Source organism: Staurois parvus, unplaced genomic scaffold (genome assembly GCF_062004578.1).
Source record: "Staurois parvus isolate SC_StPar_1 unplaced genomic scaffold, SC_StPar_1.0 ptg000422l, whole genome shotgun sequence".
In the NCBI taxonomy this organism is placed as follows: domain Eukaryota; kingdom Metazoa; phylum Chordata; class Amphibia; order Anura; family Ranidae; genus Staurois; species Staurois parvus.
Genome location: NW_028318218.1, coordinates 1,842,077 through 1,864,302, shown reverse-complemented (window position 1 = coordinate 1,864,302; position 22,226 = coordinate 1,842,077). Strand labels below are relative to the sequence as shown.

The 22,226-nt window shown below is 43.2% G+C and overlaps 1 protein-coding gene across 1 annotated transcript in view; it reads left to right on the top strand.

The window, feature by feature from the left end:
- Positions 1-288: 288 nt before the first annotated feature.
- Positions 289-22,226, top strand: part of PGR (progesterone receptor) — a 116,755-nt gene continuing 94,817 nt past the window's right edge. The window contains exons 1-2 of the mRNA XM_089687241.1: positions 289-1,768; positions 19,551-19,699. Of these exons, the coding sequence (XP_089543367.1) occupies positions 720-1,768; positions 19,551-19,699 (1,198 nt within the window). The 5' untranslated portion in view covers positions 289-719. The remainder of the gene's footprint in view (positions 1,769-19,550; positions 19,700-22,226) is intronic.

Sequence of the window (22,226 nt, the reverse complement as noted above, 5' to 3'; positions counted from 1 at the left end):
TGCTGATCTGATCCGAAGTTAGGTCTTTTTGCTCAGCTGAGTGAATGAATAGAATGCTTCCCATCGGCTGTTATAAGGCGGGGCGATCGCTAGGGGGCAGCAGAGAGGGGTCCCAGCGGAGTCGCAGGTGCAGGTCGGGCAGAGTGGAGGAGAGCCGAGGATGGCAGTGGGGAAGTTTGGATGGATGGTGTGACGGTCGCAGCACCGGAGGACAGTCCTATGAACTGAGATCCAGGGAGAGACAATCGGTATAAAGGAAAGGCAAAGGCATCAGCAGGCAGATGTAAGGAGCAGCTATTGTACAGCGGCTGGATGACAGAAGACAGAGCAGACACAAGCCTGCGATCCGACAATTTACAATCCGGATCTGAATTTTGCACACACATCGCCTGGAACTGCGATCAGAGCGGAGCCAGCCTGAGAGGTGAGCAGTGCCAGTCTCGATCCCTATGATCCCCACATATCAGGACACTGACAAGAGGAGGATCTGCTGAACCTCTCCTGAACACCAGGACAACCCAGTGCCTGTCCACCCCCGGGGAGAGAAATTGTCCTGGGGGAGGAAAGTCCTAGAGTGTAGACAACTTTTAGTTCCTTTGGGATTGAAAGCTTTAAATATACTGACTACCCAATGGTATAACGTCTTCTGTTACAGCTTTTGGAAGTTTGGAAACTCTGCCTTGATGGTATCCAGTGGAATTAGTTGGTAAAACACAACCATGGAAGATCAGACCAAGCAGGGCTTAGCAGACCCTATGTGCCTAGAAGTGGAATCCAACCAATACATGGGTAACCGTGGAAGACACCAGGTGGACTTCTTGGAGGAAATGGCAGACCCAGGGGACATTTCATTGGACAGCCTGATCTTTCAGAGACCAGAGGATGGGATCTCCTATCAGAAGAGGGGAGGAGGACCAGCATCCTCTGATAACAATGAGCTGGAGAATGTCCTTGACTCCATCCTGGACACCTCAGCCTCCAGTCACCTCCACCCATGGGCTGATTATGTCATTCCAGAGTTCCAGGAAATCTCTGTGACATCTGCAGCCTTGACCAAGACTCTTGGTGACCACACAGCTGATAAAGAGGAGGTTGGAGTTTGGACTGGGGCCACCGCAGCTGAAAATAAGAGCATTCCTTCTTTAGTGCCTAAAGAGCAGGACAAAGCCACCCTGGAGTATACTATAGAAAATCAGTTGGAAGGGAAGGGTAGGAGCCATGGATTGTTGGCCTCTAGGCATCCACCTATGCCACCTGTTGGAAATTTAAACAATATGCCTATGTTGCCTGGAAGTGCCGTATATCTGCCTGCTCATTCCAGGCACATTGAGGACAATGATGACTGTGACCAAAAGTCTTCTCCATGCTCATCACAGCATTTATCCCCATACCCATGTCACAGTTCCTCACACCATGATGGTAAAGTCAAACAGGAAGATTCTGGGGTCTCCTTGCTAAAACCTCCAAAACAAAGCACCTTGTACCCAGATTATGGAATACCATCGTCAAGTCCTACAGCGCCAGGTCCTGACTGTTCTCTGGAATATATTTGCAAAACCGAGACTACAGCAGCATATGAAAATTTCAGATCTACCCTAGGTAAATCATGCGATAACACGACTCCTGTTTTACCCACTTCTTCTACTTCTTCTCAAAACCTCTACCAGCCCCTGAGCCTCAATGTCCATCAGCAAATTTCCTACCAATCAGGAACTGTAAAAAATGCCTTCGTACCCCAAATTCATCTATCCTATGAACAATATTCCAGGTAAGTGCTAATTTTCTCGAGTACCTGTCCAAGTAGAAGACTTCTACCTATCTCCTTTGACAGGTAGAAGTCTGGATTAAACTAAATTCAGTTATTTTCATTTAGAACCTCCTGATCTGTACATTTTTAGCAATAATCATCTAATTAAATAATAATATTAGAAAAAAAATGCGGACAGTAGAAATTATGGTGTCCCTAACATTAGTGGTGCCCCCTTGCATTGGTAGGAGGTCACTTCACATTGCTCTAGGAATCCTAGGCAATCTGGAGGAACCCTAGGGTTGCTCTAATCCAGAGGTGTGAGAGCAATTTCAGACTGACATTTTAGTGTTTTATCCACTTGTAAAAATCTGCTCCATTTATCCCATTTCTTTCACGTCCATTGAGAATTAATGAAGATATTCTTAATGTAAAATTAAAAGGCAACTAACATCTTGCTAGTAACGTATATGAGTGGTGTAGATGACAGCTCATTGACGTTGTGGTATTTTAGCTACAATTTCGAAACGTTTAATGTTTTTTCTCAACAACTAACCCATTTGTTTGTGTTCTGTGAATATATGAGCTCTTGCTAGGTCTTACATTGAACATTACCCATGGCTGATGACTCTGTAGGCAAATGTAGATCATTACTAAGTGCCTGTAAACAATGGAAGTCACATTTTATTGGCTTCTTGGGAGCATAAAAAAAATGAGAACCTGCAGTTTTGGCTGTATTATCGCTGAAACATCTGCCCATCTGTGGCCATCCTATCTAGAGCGACCGATTGTATTTCATTGTTATAACGACTCATAAAATGTAGACTGTGATTGGTCTGTGTGGGTTACTACATTTTATCCTTCATTCCCACGTGATTTGTTGCTCCTCTCCAGAAGCATGACAATGTTCAACAAGAAGATTTCTTTTTTTATTCTATGGGGCCCATTTACATCTGAGCAATGTGCTGTTGCTTGCCTCACCAAAGAAGGACAGGCACTTTTTAGCGGCAGAACAATGTGTTTTTCACTCCATGAACTTCAATGGGAGTGTCTAAAAAATGTTAGTAATGCACATTTTGTACAGGTTTTCATGCCTATTATCCAGTCTCCTGCTACTACTAATTTTCTTTCTACTGGCCTAAACAAAAATTCTTATGACTGAAACTGTGGAAAAAATGGTGTAAAAAAAGTCTCAAAAATGCCTGAACAAGCTGACGCTCAAGTGTGGACCTAGCCTTACCCATCATTATTGCTTCCCCTAGGGCCCAATTTAGTAAGGCTGAAAAACTAGGACCATTATACCAAAAAAGTACATTTTGTGCATTAGGTAAAAGAAGTACTAAAGCATTCACTTCTGTGTTTGTAAAAGTACTCATCATTTTGTGTGTTTTCAAAAAAAGAAATTAGTAGTTGCATAAAAAATAAATTAATTAAATAAATACATAAATATTAGAACAGTTAGGTATTGTTACCTTGAAGTTTTTTGTGAGGAGTGCTGCACTTTTTTTTTCTTTTTAATGGTAGTGAGACATTCATTTGGCAGTCTACAGTATATATACTGTATATATAAAATGTGTTTCATTACTGTCTCATCATTCATGCAAGTGTAACAAATAATGCCCATAATATTTGTCATATGTGGGTAATGTCAGTTTCTATTACAGGCGTACCTCAGTTTACAAATTTAATTTTGTTCCGCTGGACTTTTCGTATTGCGAAAAATTTGTAAACCGAAACGTGGTTTCCCATAGGAATGCATTGAAAACCAATTAATCCGTTCCGGAGGTCAGAAAAAAGTAAAAAAAAAGTATTTTATCTGTTCAAAACTCTTTATAAAGTGCACTTTAAAGGCATACATACTGTACAGGAACATGATTAAAAATTAATTTGTAAATGCATTGAAAACCAATTCATCCGTACATATTGAGAAAAAAATTGGTAAACTGAGCCATTATTTTCAATCGATTTTCATTTGTAAACCGAAAATTACGTTACCCGAGGCATTCGTAAGCCAAGGTACGCCTGTAGTTTTCTTTCACTGGGCAAATGTAAAATTCCTCGTTGAATGCTAAATGTTACAGCTTCCAGCTTAAGGTGGTGAGGGACACAGCAGTGAGACAAACAGTGATTCATCCATGACTAACACATCTAGGTGTCAGCCAGGGATTCTTGACTGTCAAGTGAATGTAAAAAAAAAAATCTGAATGGGGCCTCCCCAAAATTCATACCAGACCCTTCAAGCCTGGTATGTATTTTAAAGGGAACCCCATAATAAAAACAAACAAAAAATGGCGTGGGGTCCTGCCCAAATTCTATATGGATGTTAAGGGGGAGCCCCACATAAAACAAACAAAAGAAAAAAAAGCATTGGGTCCATTATCAAATCCATACCGGACCCTTTTCTTACTGCCAGGTGAATGTAAACAAAAAAGCAGGAAAAAAAAACAAAATGATGTGGGATTCTTCCCAAAATTTAGATCAGGCCCTTTGAATATGATATAGAATTCAAGAGAGAACACATGCAAAAAACAAGAGAAAAATTAGGTTCCCCCCTTATCTGAGTATGCAGCCCGGCTGGCCAGAAAATCCGGGGGGAAAAATGTGTCCCCTCTCCACCTGAACCATTCCAGGCCACATGGCCTCAACATGGAAGGGGGTACCTTAACAGGTGTTGCAGCCTCATCTAAATTTTGGTGGATTGAAACCTTTTATCAGTTTTAAATTTAAGCCATTAAATACTCAACATACCCCATCTATGTAGACTGTTAAAAACTGTGGACTGGACAGTTTTTAAGTGTTCTTGCATGGCAAGACCACTTACTGTTATCTCACATATATATTCTTATTATTATAGCCAAATTTACCACCCTAACTCCTCCCACAGTTTTTACACTACATAGACAATAAATATACCGAAACGTGCGGACTGTTCCCGATTGGTGTGCTATTACTTTGTGGAACGTTTCGCCGAATGGTTCACAAAATATTGGCGTTTTTGTGGTGAAATTGGTCCCATAGGAATGAATGGCGGAATGTTCACAACTAGAGTGGGAGCTGACAAAAGCTAGAGTGTGAGCTAAAAAATCAGGACATGATTTCTAAACTGCCATCACTCCCTCATTTACAAGCCCACCTACACAAATCTTATTTCAAAACGTTCAGCTATCCCTGCTGCCACTAAAAAAGTTCACGGCTAAGCCATAGTCCTGATAGTTTTCACAATATGATCATTTGTTTGCAACTCATGCCGCCCATTGACATTCATTGAAACTCCACTCTAGCCACCTCAGATTTGAAGGGCAATTTCTAAACTGCGACTGTGCCTTAATTTTTAATATTTCAGAGACATACTATGCATCAAAATGTAAGTCTGGGTTTTGTGATTCTCACAATATAAAGCTCTTCAGTGTAGGATTTATAATTTTTAAACTACAACTGTTTGAAGATGGCAACCACCAGTGAAGTGAGCAAGTTGGAGCAGTTTGTTTTTAACCGCTCTGCCCTTGCTGTAGAGTGAGTTGCCATAGGAAACCAGGTGTGTGAGCAGGCAGCAGAGTGACAAAAGCTAGAGTGTGAGCTGAAAAATCAGGACATGATTTCTAAACTGCCATCACTCCCTCATTTTCAAGCCCTAGACTACTGGTGGAGGCAAGAACACTTCACACAATTTCCACAGAAATTGTATCTTTTCTAGTTTTATTAGTCATAATAAGTGTTATGTTTTATTTTATATATACTCTATAATGCCAAAAGTATTAGGCCAGCCCTCCAAATCATTGGATTCAAGTGTTCCAATCACATCCATGGCCACATGTGTATAAAATCAAGCACCTAGGCATGCAGACTGCTTCTACAAACATTTGTGAAAGAATGGGTCACTCTCAGGAGCTCAGCGAATTCAAGTGTGGTAACGTGATAGGTTGTCACCTGTACAATAAGTCCATCCATGAAATGTCCTTGCTACTAAATATTCCACGGTCAACAAAGTGGAAGCTGCTGGAAACAGCAACTCCACACCACGAAGTGGTAGGCCACGTAAAATGACAGAACGGAGTCAGCGCATGTTGAAGCTTGCAGTGCACAGAAGTCGCCAACTGCGACTTCTCTCTCTGCAGAGTCAATAGCTAAAGACCTCCAAACTTTGTGTGGCCTTCAGATTAGCACAACAACAGTGCATAGAGAGCTTCATGGAATAAGTTTCCATGGCCAAACAGCTGAATCCAAGCCTTACATCACCAAGTGCAATACAAAGCGTCAGATGTAGTGGTGTGAAGCACGCCGCCACTGGACTCTAGAGCAGTGGAGACGTGTTCTCTGGAGTGACGAATCACGCTTCTCTGGCAATCCCATGGACATGTCTGGGTTTGGCGGTTGCCAGGAGAATGGTACTGGCCTCACTGCATTGTGTCAAGTGTAAAGTTTGGTGGAGAGGAGATTATGGTGTGGGGTTCTTTTTCAGGGTATCTGCTTGGCCTCTTAGTTCCAGTGAAGGGAACTCTTAAGGCATCAGCATACCAAGACATATTTGACAATTTCATGCTCCCAACTTTGTGGGAACAGTTTGGGGATGGCCCCTTCCTGATCCAACATGACTGCGCACCAGTGTACAAAGCAAGGTCTATAAATACATGGATGAGTGAGTTTGGGGTGGAGGAACCTGACTGGCCTGCACAGAGTCCTGACCTCAACCCGAATCAATACCTTTGGGATGAATTAGAACGGAGACTGCGAGAGAAGCCAGGACTTCTCATCTGACATCGGTGCCTGACCTCACAAATGCGCTTCTGGAAGAATGGTCAAACATTCCCATAGACACATTCCTAAATCTTGTGGACAGCCTTCTCAGAAGAGTTGAAACTGTTATAGCTGCAAAGGATGGGCCAACTCAATATTGAACCCTACGGACCAAGACTGGGATGCCTTTAAAGTTCATGTACATGTAAAGGCAGGCTTTTGGCAATATGGTGTGTGTGTGTATATATATATATATATATATATATATATATATATATATAATGCCAGTGAAGAGCATCACTTCTGCATTATTGAATTAATATTATTTCCCATAATTAGGCAATAGCTGTTTCTGCCCATCTCTCCTTGCTGCTAGTCATGTGCATGGGTATTGATGGGTTCCTGAGGTCACACCTATACCTGTGTTTATCTTGCTTCTTCTAGTGAATTCAATATATTAACTACTACTCGATTTTGGTGCTGTCTGCTGGTTCTTTTATTTTCCCCGTTGCTTGTGCCTATTAGGATTAGGGGGTTATTTTTATGCCCATTGGCCAAAGCATCACTGCTTATGACACATTTCAGTCCTACTGCCTACAAATCAGAGTCTCCTATTATCTTTATGGGGTCCTCATTGCTTACATTGTCAGGTTGATCTACATACTGGTGCATGAAGGTCCATGCTACAAGGACATATAGATCTACTTCTAGTGGACCTGTATCTTAAGCAGGAACTTCAGTCTGTTTCTTTTTTAAAAGTCAGCAATTGTAAATACTGTAGCTGTTGACTTTTAAAAATCAGGTACCCTCCAGATACTTGGGGTCCAGCACTGTCTTCCTAAAGCAGGTTCTTCTTACTGCTGCAGCCCTCCGCCTTTCCCATTTAGATGCGAGAGCTGGTTGTGGCTTCCAGAGGAACCACATCCAGCTCCAAATTGTGAGTTTGTGTGGCGCTTTGTGAATAGTCTTGCAGCCTCCTGGGACATGTGACGTGGAGCCCTGAAGGCTTCGGGAGCGGGCCTTAGGCAAACACTGTGGAAGTGGGAGTGGGTACTGATAAAAATTAGTGCTTTCTCTCCCCCCAAAAAAATCTGCTACTCAGTTACAAGCTGGGAGGAGGGGGCAAACTGGCAGGGTTTCTCTTTTTGGGTGATTGTAAAGTGATTTCTTGGGGTGATTTTTACGTGATTGCAAAGGCAGATTTTTTATTAACCACTTGCCCTCCTGAGGATTTACCCCCCTTAATGACCAGGCCTCTTTTTGCTACTCGGGGCTGCACTAATTCAACTGATAATTGCGCGGTCATGCAATGCTGCACCCAAATGAAATTTACGTCCTTTTTTTCACACAAATAGAGCTTTCTTTCGGTGGTATTTGATCACCTGTGCGCTTATTATTTTTCACGCTATAAACAAAAAAAGACCAAAAAGTTTGAAGAAAAACAATATTTTTTACTTTCAGCTATAAAAAATATATAGTAAACTCAAAATTAGTTATAAATTTAGGCCAAAATGTATTCTGCTACATGTTTTTGGTAAAAAAATCCCAATAAGTGTATATTGATTGCTTTGTGTGAAAGTTATAGCATCTACAAACTATGGTATAGATACTGCAATTTACGCCATTTTTTTGCTATACAGCGCTGCGCTAGTTTAACGGACAATTGCGCGGTCATGAAATACGGTACATAAATTTACCTCCTTTTTTTTCCCACAAATTCAGCTTTCTTTTGGTGATATTTGATCGCCTGTGCAGTTTTTATTTTTTGCGCTATAAAAAAAAAAAGGCTGCCAATTTTGAGGAAAAAAACCAATATTTTGGACTTTTTGCTATAAAACATGTCCAGTAAAAAAAAATTTAAAAATCAAATTTAGTCATAAATTTCTGCCAAAATGTATTCTGCGACATGTCTTTGCTAAAAAAAAAAAACCCAATACGTGTAAATTAATTGGTTTACGTGAAAGTTAGCGTTTACAAATGGTGGAAAAGATACTGGGATTTTTTTTTTTTATACTAATAATGGCGGCGATCAGTGACTTATGGCGGCGATCAGCGAATCATGGTGGGACTACGGCGGACATTCTGACACTGGGTGGAACTGACTTGGGGTCACTGACATCCCCAGTGACACCAATACAGTGATCAGTGCAAAGAGAAAACACTGACACTGTACTAATGGCACTGGGGAGGAAGGGGTTAACTTTATTATTCAGTGAAAGGCTTAACTGTGTGAGGGGAGTGTTTTACTAGGGGGCGGGGGTGTGTACTGCACGGAGACACACTGATCCGGACAGATAAATTCTTCTGTCCCGATCAGCGTGTCAGGAGCTGTCAGGGAACTGACAGAGAGCAGAGCTACTGCAGCTGTGCTCTCTGTCAGTGATTGCCGCTAATCACCTGGACATAGCCGGTAACGACCGGCTGTGACCCGGCTACTGTCATCTGCGGCCGTGATCGGCGGGACAGGTAGGGCGGCGGCGCGCCTCGCACGCGCCCCTTACTTTTTTGAAAACACACGTTTTTAAAAGTGGTTTTGCCCAGCCGTGCCGCCCTGCCGCCGTATTTCTACAGTGGCTGGGCGGCATGTGGTTAATAAACTTACCAGCTCTGTGTAATGGCTTTGCACAGAACAGCCCCGATCCCCCTCTTCTTAGGTCCCCTACCGATGGCTCCTGCTACTGTCTCAGCCAATGAGGAGTGTGAGAATCTGGGACAGCCAAGGCTCCCGTGAACATCACTGGATTGGGCTTGGGCTTAAGAGGGAGCTGGGGGGGCTGCTGCACGTAGGTTTTTTTACCTTCATGCATAATAAAACCTTGAGCCTTTTCAACCATTTTAAGTGTATGTAAATTGAAAAATGTTTTAGCTTTGAAAGGTTGAAAGGTTAGAAGCCCTTCAGATTTTTATTGCTGTCTTTGTACCCGCGGGGGGTGTCACCCGTACTGTTGGTCCTGTTGACCATTGTCTCTGATGCAGAAAGCAATGGGAATCCATAACCTCACAGTTGTCAATGAGGACAGCTATTCTGGTGACAGCTGGGGCACTATTCCCTTGTTTTGGAGAAATCATCTCTTTTTTTTTGCTGTGTCACTGGGAGAGGAAGTGAAGGGGAAATCTACTGGATTGGACAAAGACAAAAAAAATTGACAAAGATCATAACCCTTCTCTATTCTATCCAATGCTATAAATAGTTTTACACTTGAATTAAACCAGTATTAATGTATTTAAAGCAAAACACAGCTAAAAATACAAAGATAAACATGAACAGCCTATTAAAAGGTAATATAACAAAACCAGCATTTGTTGCAATAGTCATCTTTAATCCAGGGATTTCCATGAAGAATTCTACCATGAAATGTCCTCAGTATGATGGGCAAAATATTCAGCTTGGTTCCTCTAAGCCAGCGGTTCTCAACCTGGGGGTCGCGACCCCTTTGGGGGTCGAACGACGCTTCCACAGGGGTCGCCTAAGACCATCGGAAAACACATATTTCCGATGGTCTTAGGAACCGAGACACCGCTCCTCGCCGCCACCGCCGTCTCCAGGTGTGGGCGGGATGACATGCCGCCCCTGTCATCTGGACACACCTCGAGATCAATCCTCGCCTGTGATTGGCCGCCGGCACTGTAGCTCAGGAGAGGCACACAGGCGGCCAATCACCGGCAAGGAGGTGGAGCTTGGAGAGGAGGAGCCGAGCGGCACCGCGAAGATCGAGCGAGTGAAGAGGAGGAGAGCGGCCGGAGAAGGAAGACATCTGACAGGTAAGTGTCGGTACCATGGGAGAGGGAGGGAGCGAGCGAGCCCAGGCTGGAGCAGGGGTCTGCAAGGTAAGTATCATTGGTGTCAGTGGGAATAGTGCCCCATCATTGGTGTCACTAATACCAATGATGGGGCACTATTCCTCCCACTGACACCAACGATGGGACACTATTCCTCCCACTGACACCAATGATGGGGCACTATTCCTCCCACTGACACCAACGATGGGGCACTATTCCTCCCCCAAATGACACCAACGATGGGGCACTATTCCTCCCCCACTGACACCAAGGATGGGGCACTATTCCTCCCCCACTGACACCAACGATGGGGCACGATTCCTCCCCCCACTGACACCAAGGATGGGGCACGATTCCTCCCCCCACTGACACCAAGGATGGGGCACTATTCCTCCCCCCACTGACACCAAGGATGGGGCACTATTCCTCCCCCCACTGACACCAAGGATGGGGCACTATTCCTCCCCCCACTGACACCAAGGATGGGGCACTATTCCTCCCCCCACTGACACCAAGGATGGGGCACTATTCCTCCCCCCACTGACACCAAGGATGGGGCACTATTCCTCCCCCCACTGACACCAAGGATGGGGCACTATTCCTCCCCCCACTGACACCTATGATGGGGCACTATTCCTCCCCCCACTGACACCTATGATGGGGCACTATTCCCCCCACTGACACCAATGATGGGGCACTATTCCCCCCACTGACACCTATGATGGGGCACTATTCCTCCCCCCACTGACACCAATGATGGGGCACTATTCCTCCTCCCACTGACACCAATGATGGGGCACTATTCCTCCCACTGACACCAATGATGGGGCACTATTCCTCCCACTGATACCAATGATGGGGCACTATTCCTCCCACTGATACCAATGATGAGGCACTATTCCTCCCACTGACACCGATGATGGGGCACTATTCCTCCCACTGACACCGATGATGGGGCACTATTCCTCCCACTGATACCGATGATGGGGCACTATTCCTTCCACTGACACCGATGATGGGGCACTATTCCTCCCACTGATACCGATGACGGGGCACTATTCCTCCCACTGATACCGATGACGGGGCACTATTCCTCCCACTGATACCGATGACGGGGCACTATTCCTCACACTGATACCGATGACGAGGCACTATTCCTCCCACTGACACCGATGACGGGGCACTATTCCTCCCACTGATACCAATGACGGAGCACTATTCCTCCCACTGATACCAATGACGGGGCACTATTCCTCCTCCCACTGATACCAATGACGGGGCACTATTCCTCCCACTGACACCAATGACGGGCACTATTCCTCCCACTGATACCAATGACGGGGCACTATTCCTCCCACTGATACCAATGACGGGGCACTATTCCTCCCACTGATACCAATGACGGGGCACTATTCCTCCCACTGATACCAATGACGGGGCACTATTCCTCCTCCTACTGATACCAATGACGGGGCACTATTCCTCCCACTGATACCAATGACGGGGCACTATTCCTCCCACTGATACCAATGACGGGGCACTATTCCTCCCACAGATACCGATGACGGGGCACTATTCCTCCCACTGACACCGATGACGGGGCACTATTCCTCCCACTGATACCGATGAAGGGGCACTATTCCTCCCACTGATACCGATGAGGGGGCACTATTCCTCCCACTGGCACCGATGATGGGGCACTATTCCTCCCACTGATACCGATGACGGGGCACTATTCCTCCCACTGATACCGATGACGGGGCACTATTCCTCACACTGACACCAATGACGGGGCACTATTCCTCCCACTGATACCAATGACGGGGCACTATTCCTCCCACTGATACCAATGACGGGGCACTATTCCTCCCACTGATACCAATGACGGGGCACTCTTCCTCCCACTGATACCAATGACGGGGCACTATTCCTCCTCCCACTGATACCAATGACGGGGCACTATTCCTCCTCCCACTGATACCAATGACGGGGCACTATTCCTCCTCCCACTGATACCAATGACGGGGCACTATTCCTCCCACTGACACCAATGACGGGGCACTATTCCTCCCACTGATACCAATGACGGGGCACTATTCCTCCCACTGATACCAATGATGGGGCACTATTCCTCCCACTGATACCAATGATGGGGCACTATTCCTCCTCCCACTGATACCAATGATGGGGCACTATTCCTCCCACTGATACCAATGATGGGGCACTATTCCTCCCACTGACATCAATGATGGGGCACTATTCCTCCCACTGATACCAATGATGGGGCACTATTCCTCCCACTGATACCAATGATGGGACACTATTCCTCCCACTGACACCTATGATGGGGCACTATTCCCCCCACTGACACCAATGATGGGGCACTATTCCTCCTCCCACTGACACCAATGATGGGGCACTATTCCTCTTCCCACTGACACCTATGATGGGGCACTATTCCTCCTCCCACTGACACCTATGATGGGGCACTATTCCTCCTCCCACTGATACCGATGATGGGACACTATTCCTCCCACTGATACCGATGATGAGGCACTATTCCTCCCACTGACACCGATGATGGGGCACTATTCCTCCCACTGACACCGATGATGGGGCACTATTCCTCCCACTGACACCGATGATGGAGCACTATTCCTCCCACTGACACCAATGACGGGGCACTATTCCTCCCACTGACACCAATGACGGGGCACGATTCCTCCCACTGACACCAATGACGGGGGCACTATTCCTCCCACTGACACCAATGACGGGGCACTATTCCTCCCACTGATACCAATGATGGGGCACTATTCCTCCCAATGATACCAATGACGTGGCACTATTCCTCCTACTGCAAAATTACAGTTATGAAGTAGCAACGAAAATAATTTTATGGTTGGGGGTCACCACAACATGAGGAACTGTATTAAGGGGTCGCGGCGCTAGAAAGGTTGAGAACCACTGCTCTAAGCTTAGGCTGTCCTGGATGCACCTCCCTCTTGTGGACAGTGAATGGAAAAACAGCTCACCTCTCTCTCTCCTCTCTTCTCAGCGCACAAACTGATCGGCTCCTTGTGCTGCTTCTTCTTTTCACACTCCAGCCCTGCTGCAAAGGGTCTTCAAGAGGCTGATACTAGGTGAATTTGAAGTAGTGACATTTAAAAAATAAATGTGATGATGCAATAATAAATTCAGAAGTGCAACTGTGTCTTTGATATCTGCCTACAGTTCAGCTTTAAAAGTCTTTGAAGGAAACCTGTACTCAAAGAGGTAGGGGGTACACAGTTCTCAGCCCTATTACTTACAGGCCAGAGTCTCCTGTTATTGTTTATGGGGTCCTCATCGCCCACATTGTCTGGCATATGTAACAATAACTAAAATGAAGATCTGTTCATAACTCCTCCTTTCTATCTTAAGCTGATCACAAATTGTTCTTATTCCACAGAGACAGTAGGAGCTTCTCCTATACTTGACTGTATGTGAGCTGTGCTCTCAGTAAATGTAAAGATGGGTAGGCAGAGAAACAAAATCTGTGAGGTTGTCAGCCCCTAGAGAGCATGTTAGGTAAAAAGGTAAAATCATTATTTAGTTATATTTATTTAAATATACAGTATATAAAGCACAAGGAAAACAGGCAGCTTACGATTTTTGTTTTTACGCAGATATAAAGTCAGGTCATTCTGTCACTTGATACAGTGTAATTCCAAGTATTGTTCTGGGTTATTAGGCGGAGATAATGATCACTGTGCAGAACACAAGGACCCGTGATAACAGCACTCAGAACTGCTCCGGTTTATACAGTAACCCTTTGAATGTTCAATATTAACCACTGAGACAGTGTCATTGATTCACACATGCAGCTAGTGGGCCGACACACTGGAGTGTCACTTGTAGTAATGGGAGACTACATGGAATAAAGAATGGGGAAGCACTTCCATATTTTCTTTTGCAAATATTTTATAAGATTGGGAGGGTCTTTACAATTCATTCATCTAAAGACTTCTCTGTCCAGTTTTCATTGTTGTCACCAATAGGGTTTCTTCTTACTTCCTGTGCCATTGACAACCTACAACAACTCTTTATTTTCTTTCTTTTATTAGGTTCACATAAAAACACTGTTTTGTGTATTATTATTATCATAGGCTTACAATGTGTAAAATGTAACAGAAAATATTTTGTCTATTTTTTATTAATGTTAACCATTATTTTAACAATTATTTTTTTTTTTATATCTTAATTGTTAAATTATTAATAATTATGTTAATATTAATCATTTTAACTCTGTAATTGTTTTTGACAGTTACAGTACCAAATAGAGGGAACTGCTGATGCCACTGCAGCCTGAAAGCGGTAGCTTTTGTTCGCAGACTGAAGGCTTATTTTGTCATTGAATCCTCCAGCCAGTTTATGTTAAGAGAACAATATCGGACTGTGCCACAAATTCCTAACGGGGATCCTTAATAGGTGGAAAGCAGCTAAATTATTTTTTGGTGATCTCGCAAAATAACCATATGTGAAAAAATGTGTAGAATAGCGCTATCCCACCCCCAACTCAAACAATCAATATCGTTAATGCATATGTCATGCTAATAAACAATCATACTATAAATATATATAAATATGTAACGACAAATTGTTATATAACTAGAATTAATAGTGCAAAAAAAAAAAAAAAATATATATATATATATATATATATATATGAACAAAGTGCTGCTGTGCAATAAATAATCATGTAAATCATAAAAATCACTGTAATATTAAATTGTGTGCTCCAACACAAAAGTCCACCATAAATCTCCAATAGTAAACACTGTGTATCTTCTCTTAGTCATGCACCACCATAAACTGTGTCTTCCACCACCAAATGAATTAAATAAACTCACCAGAGCTCCAGGCTGGTAATGTAATAAACCAGCTGAGAATGCCTGAACTCTGGGAGTAAGGATCTAAGTAAAAACATCTCCTCCTCTCAGGTACCCTTCAGAGAACACTACAGCCAGGGATCACTCCGTCTCTAAAAATCCTCTGCTGAACGCCTCATATAAACTCACATGGGTACATAGACCAGGAAGAAAGAGGAAACACTTCCACTGCCTAAAACAATAAAAATTATTTATTAAAAAACATTCCATAAAACACAGATGTTTAACTGTCGCCACTGACACAAGTATAATGAGTGTAATCTCAGAATGGGATCGTCTCTGGCCACTAATCCAACCGCAAGTTACGATCCACTGTGCGTGGTGACGTCACATCCAAGCCCCGCCCTACACGTTTCGTCACCTGACGTCCTCCAGGGGCAGAAGGACATGCTTCACCTCCCACTCTCTTTTTTATGGGTCATATGCAACTCTTATCATTGCTATTATTATACAGTTCAGCAAACCAACATTCCAAAATCTCTCCAGCAGGCAGTAACTTTAAAACACCCCTATCTGTTATCCATGGGTTATCACAAAAAAACTTTTTTATTCCCCATAAGAAACAAACCTCTCTTAAAGTGACACTACCTATTTAAACATTAACTTTTCCATATCAAATATGTATATGAAAATAAAAACAACAAATATGCTAAGACTGGTATCGAACATCAAAATTTATAAATAATCCAACCCAAATATCAATAATTAGTTAAAAAACTATTTAAATCAATATCTATATTCAACCCTTTTGGTTGCAATGTCTCTAATTCATACAACCTATGGGTCTCCTTTTGGAATACTTCTCTCAACATATCTTTTCCTCTCCAAAGACCCTTCACTTTATCTATCCCATAGAAGATGAGCAAACTGGGATCTTTATTTATATATATTTATAATTCTTTATATTATTAATATGCTCTCCAATTCTAGTTTTTAATTTTCTTGTGGTTCTACCCACGTACTGGATGCGACAAGGGCATTCTAGCACATAAATCACGTGAGAAGCATCACAAGATATAAGGGATTTGATCTGATATTATGTATTAGTAACAGTGGAAACAAATGTATTGCTCTTTCTCTTTTTTTCTTTCTTTGTTGTATTACATGTTTTACACTTGTTACACCTATAAAATCCTACTAGTTCACATCTTTCCATTTTTTGTGATTTTTTGGAATCATACCCCTCAGAATCTCATCCTTTAGTAAAATGGGCCAATATTTTTAAAAAATCTTCTTAACCTCATTACTTTGTACATTGAACTCAGTGATAAATTCACACCGATCACCTTCTCTATTCTTCCTTTTATTTTTGTCATTGCTCAGCAGAGGTTCTCTCTTTTTATTTAACATTTTCTCCCTCTCTCTCTGCAAGAAAGGTCTCTTATACCCTTTTACTATAAATTTGTTCATTAATCTATTTGTCTGATCTATATAATCTATGTCCAAGTTCCTCCTAATCCTAGTAAATTGGCTCAAGGGAATATTATAAATCCACCTCGGGTGGTGGCTGCCTATGGTAGGTATATAACTGTAGCGGTCTGTTTATTTAAAAAAAGGTCTTTGTGCATAGTCTCCCCTCATTTTTGAAAAGGGTAAGATCCAAAAAATGTATATTATGTTGGCTACTTTCTGCTGTAAAACTCAAGCCATATATCTTGTTATTGATGCTTCTCATCAAATCATCGAGGCCATCCTGTGTCCCTCTCCATAGAATCAGGATGTCATCGATGTACCGCTTCTATATTGTCATCTATGGCCACTTTTTATATATACTTTCTTCCTCCCATTTAGCCATAACCAAATTTGCCACACTGGGAGCATACTTCGCTCCCATTGCAGCACCTTTGAGCTGTTGAAAAAAACGTATTATCATACTAGAAAAAACTATTGACCATTTCAAATTCTAACAATTCTAGTATAAAGTCCCTTTGTTTTTTTATTAAGGTCAGCCTTCTGTTCCAGTGCAATGCCCATTTTACGGCTTCCACTGCATCCCTATACTTGTGTACAAACACTCAACGTCTATTGTCATAAATAAACAATCTTCCACATTTGTCTTGGCTCTCAATAATTTTATTAATTCTCCACTGTCCTTCAGATAAGCTTCATTCTTCATTACCCCATCTTGCAAGCAAAAACTAATACTCACCTATTCTTGTAAACAGAGTCAATCCCACTGACAACGGGTCTCCCTGGGGGTTTATTACTGTTTTTATGTATAGACATGTAGTATATTGTGGGTATTTTGGGGGTCTTTGGAATCAAATACCTTCTTCTTTTTCTGTGAGAATCCCTAATTTCTCTCCTTTTTTAATAATTCTCTTAAGTTGATGTTTTAATTTTTTGGTGGGGTTTCCCTTTAATTTTTATAAGTATTCTTTATTGATAATAATCTAGTCATTTCTTCCTCATAATCTTTTTTATTGAAAATAACTATTCCCCCTCCTTTGTCTGCCCCTCTGATTACTATGTTCTTTCTTTTTTCCAGGTCTTTAATTCCTTGTTCAATGTACCTAGGAAATCTCTTCGAATGTCTAATGTTAATCTTTTTTATGTCATTCTCCACTATCATTTTAAACACCTCCAAAAAACTGATTTCCTTTGTTCTTTGGGTTAAATGTGGAAGCATTTTTCAAATTGCTATATTTAAACTCTTTATTATCACACTTTCCTTTATTCAATGCAAAAAATTTTTTGATGTTCAACTTGCGTACAAACTGTTGTATATCAGTATAGGTGTTGAATGTATTCATCTGAACATGTGTTATGTATTCCAAACCCAAATCGAACACTTTTAGTTCTGTCTCAGTTAAAACAGCGCTGCTTAACCCCTTGCTGCCGACGTAAATCAAATATGCGGCCTCACAGAACTGAGCTTTTTTCTGTTGGGCCGCATATTTGCGTACCTGTCTTTCTGCTGGGAGCGTGCCGCACAGTGCGCTCCCAGCACAAAGACCGCGGTATCACTGAGAGCCCCGGGTCCCGTTCTAATAATCGGGACCTGGGACTGCAGATTCCGGGTCACATGAATGCTGTGATAGCCTTTGATTAGTTATCAAGAGTCGTACGAATATTCTTTGAACATTCAATGAATGGACGAATGTTTACAAATTTTCTTTTACGTTTCACTTTCAATTTAAAACGAATGTAATTTCTGAACGATAACCACATCTACGGCCAAAAATTTGTTTGAGTAAAGTTTTCCTTCCTGCCTCTTTGAAATTTCCAGTCACTGCTGTCAAAATGAACATCGATTTAACCCAACTAATGATTAGGAAATCAAACAAATATTCTTAAAATTAAATTCTCGAACGAAAATCTATACGTGTATGGCCAGCTTAAAGGCACTATAAGGAGGTGGGATTTTAGGAGGTATACAAGTATTTTTCTGTATTTGCTGTGTTTTTAATTGGATAAAACATTGGGTACATGTGCAAGTACTGGAGATATTATGTGCTAAACATGATAAATGTATATATTTTGCTTTACTTTGATTTGCAGCATTTTTACAACCCTGAGTGGCTACGTGCTACCGTTTAGGTGGGTGGTTGGTAAAACTGCAGCTCAACCACCTTTTTTTTACCGCCTCTGGCTGCCTGTTTGAAAAAGGCCTTACCCTAGGTTCACATGTAAGCGTTTTCTGCAGAGTTTTGCGTTTTGCAGAAACACAGTACAGGCCATTTAACATGATTTCTTATGGGACATGTTCACATATGTCCATTTTCACCCGGTGCATTTTTTGGAAAGGGTCAGGGACTTTTTTGAATGCAAAAAGTTGCATTTTTGGTTCTATAGATTTCAATGGAAATGATGCAGAAAATCATGTAGTGCGTTTTTGATGCTCTTTGCCACGTTTTTGATGTGGTTTGTGTTTTAAATCTGCCTAGCAACAAGAAACATAAAAAATATAAAAAATTTAAAAAATGCAAAACGTGCCAAAAAACGTAGGTGCAAAATGCAACGCAAAACTCAATGCAGAAACGTCTGAAACACAACCTGTGTAGGTGTGATCCTAACCTAAGGGTATGTTTAAATGAGTGCTGAAAGGGCACACCTAGATCCAACCTCCAGTACACATTCTGAACTGCTGAGTTTGACTCTTATGGCTCAGCACACATATCCATTGTTGCCCACAAAGCCGTCTGATCGCATTGTTCAAGTAGCACCCACCCATTCATTTCCATTGACAGATTCCCCTTCAGGGTTGTTGATCATCTGCAATTTCATGAGGGTTATGTTATGGATGTAGTTTAGAGGCAAGTATTACTAAGCAGAGTTCTTTTTAATAGATGATTGTATAAAATCTGGTTCTTGTACTCTTTAAAAAACGCTTGCATTTCTATTTTTTTTTTTCAAAGGCCCGAAGATCCAGACCAAAGTTCTCAGTATGGGTTTGATGCTTTGCCCCAGAAGATCTGTTTAATCTGTGGTGATGAAGCGTCAGGCTGCCATTATGGAGTCCTCACCTGTGGGAGCTGTAAAGTCTTCTTTAAGAGAGCCATAGAGGGTAAGAATATTAAAGGGTCTGTGTTGTATGTACAAGCATAGCAACAGTGTAACCTATCATGGCAATCCACATTTTGGGCCCCAAAACAGATGGAACAACTAAAATCTTGTCCCATAGACAATCTGAATATCTGTGACCATATAATAGGTGATGGATGACAGGTGAGCCCTACATGAAAGTATCATAACACAGCTCTTCCCAACCTTTTTCCTCTAGAGCAGTGATGGCGAACCTTTTTGAGCCCGAGTGCCCAAACTGCAACCCAAAACCAACTTATTTCTTTCAAAGTGCCAACACTGCAATGAAACCTGAATATCGAGCTTTTGGTTTAGAAAAAACAACTCGTACAGTAGTGCAAACTAATTAACAGTACAGGGATGACCAGAGACTGCGGACAGTACAGGGATGACCAGAGACTGCGGACACAGTACAGGGGATGACCAGAGACTGCGGACACAGTACAGGGATGACCAGAGACTGCGGACACAGTACAGGGATGACCAGAGACTGCGGACAGTACAGGGATGACCAGAGACTGCAGACACAGTACAGGGATGACCAGAGACTGCAGACACAGTACAGGGATGACCAGAGACTGCGGACACAGTACAGGGATGACCAGAGACTGCGGACAGTACAGGGATGACCAGAGACTGCAGACACAGTACAGGGATGACCAGAGACTGCAGACACAGTACAGGGATGACCAGAGACTGCGGACAGTACAGGGATGACCAGAGACTGCGGACAGCACAGGGATGACCAGAGACTGCGGACACAGTACAGGAGATGACCATAGACTGCGGACAGTACAGGGATGACCAGAGACTGCGGACACAGTACAGGGATGACCAGAGACTGCGGACACAGTACAGGGATGACCAGAGACTGCGGACAGCACAGGAATGACCAGAGACTGCGGACAGCACAGGGATGACCAGAGACTGCGGACAGTACAGGGATGACCAGAGACTGCGGACACAGTACAGGGATGACCAGAGACTGCGGACAGTACAGGGATGACCAGAGACTGCGGAAAGCACAGGGATGACCAGAGACTGCGGACACAGTACAGGGATGACCAGAGACTGCGGACAGCACAGGAATGACCAGAGACTGCGGACAGCACAGGGATGACCAGAGACTGCAGACAGTACAGGGATGACCAGAGACTGCGGACAGTACAGATGACTGCTGACCTTTGGGGAGGGAGGGGGAGCGGGTACCTGAATTTGACAGGTACCCACTCTTACTTCCGCAGAGTTTTTTTTTTATCTTACCTGTTCCTTTATCCAGCCGCGCGCTGTCTTCCCGGCTTCTGTAGTGTGGGCGCTCGTCGGACAGCCGGATGCCCAGTGCGCATGCGCGAGAAGCGCTGCGCTTTGTGATTGGTCCGGCGGCTTCTGGGATCTGTCATGTGTCCCAGGTACTGCCTTACCATTCACAAAGAGCAGCTGTCACGCACACTACAGAAGCCGGGAAGACAGCGCGCCGCTGGATAGAGGGACAGGTACGGTCCCACTGCAGAGCTGAGCGGCCGGCCCGGTATTCTGACACGGCGGCGGTGGAAATACCGGACCGGCCGCTCTATATTCGCTCCATAAGACGCACTGACATTTTCCCCCCTTTTTTGGGGGAAAAAAAGTGCGTCTTATGGAGCGAAAAATACAGTATTCTCCTGGCGTGCCCACAGATAAGGCTCGGCGTGCCGGCTGTGGCACGCGTGCCACGGGTTTGCCATCACTGCTCTAGAGGAACCCTTGAAATTATTTTTAGGTCTCAGATAACTCTTGCAAAAACAATGTAGTGGGGGTCAGTGGTAAAAATGCCCCTTACGTTGCTGGCTTGTGGGAAGAATGCCCCCTTACAATGTTGGTCAGAATGACACTCCTTAAGACAGTTAAAAAAAACCTAGGTGCCCTGTTTACACCACAATGCTGTGTTGAGGTGGGTCACTTTGTGCTGCGTAAAGTGCAGCGAGATGCATTTTTTGCTCCTTACCACAATATATGTTGGCAGCACACTGACTAGCTTGTTTCAAAGTGGAAATCTGTTCATTATTGCACGATCACATATAAAAAGACAATATTTTGGCACTGTTAAGGGACTAGACGTGTGATCATTACCTGCCAGTTGAAGGGTCCATGCACAGTCCCAAAATGCCATGCAATAAAGAGCTTTTCACTTTGAATCAAGCTGGTAGGTGTGCTGACAATATACCCTATTGATTTTATTTTTGTATTATTATTATTATACAGGATTTCTATAGTGCCAACAGTTTGCGCAGCGTGTTACAAAATGAAGGTAGACATTACAGTTACAATACAATTTGGTACAAGAGGAAACAGAGGGCCCGGCTCGTTAGAGCTTACAATCTAGGAGGAAGGGTTGAGTGATACAAAAGGTAATAGCTGTGGGGGGATGAGCTGATGGAGGAAATCTAAAGGCAGTTTACTAGTTAGAAGCTGGATAGGCTTCTTTAAAGACAAAGGTTTTCAGATCGTCTAAAGGTAGATAGATTAAGAGA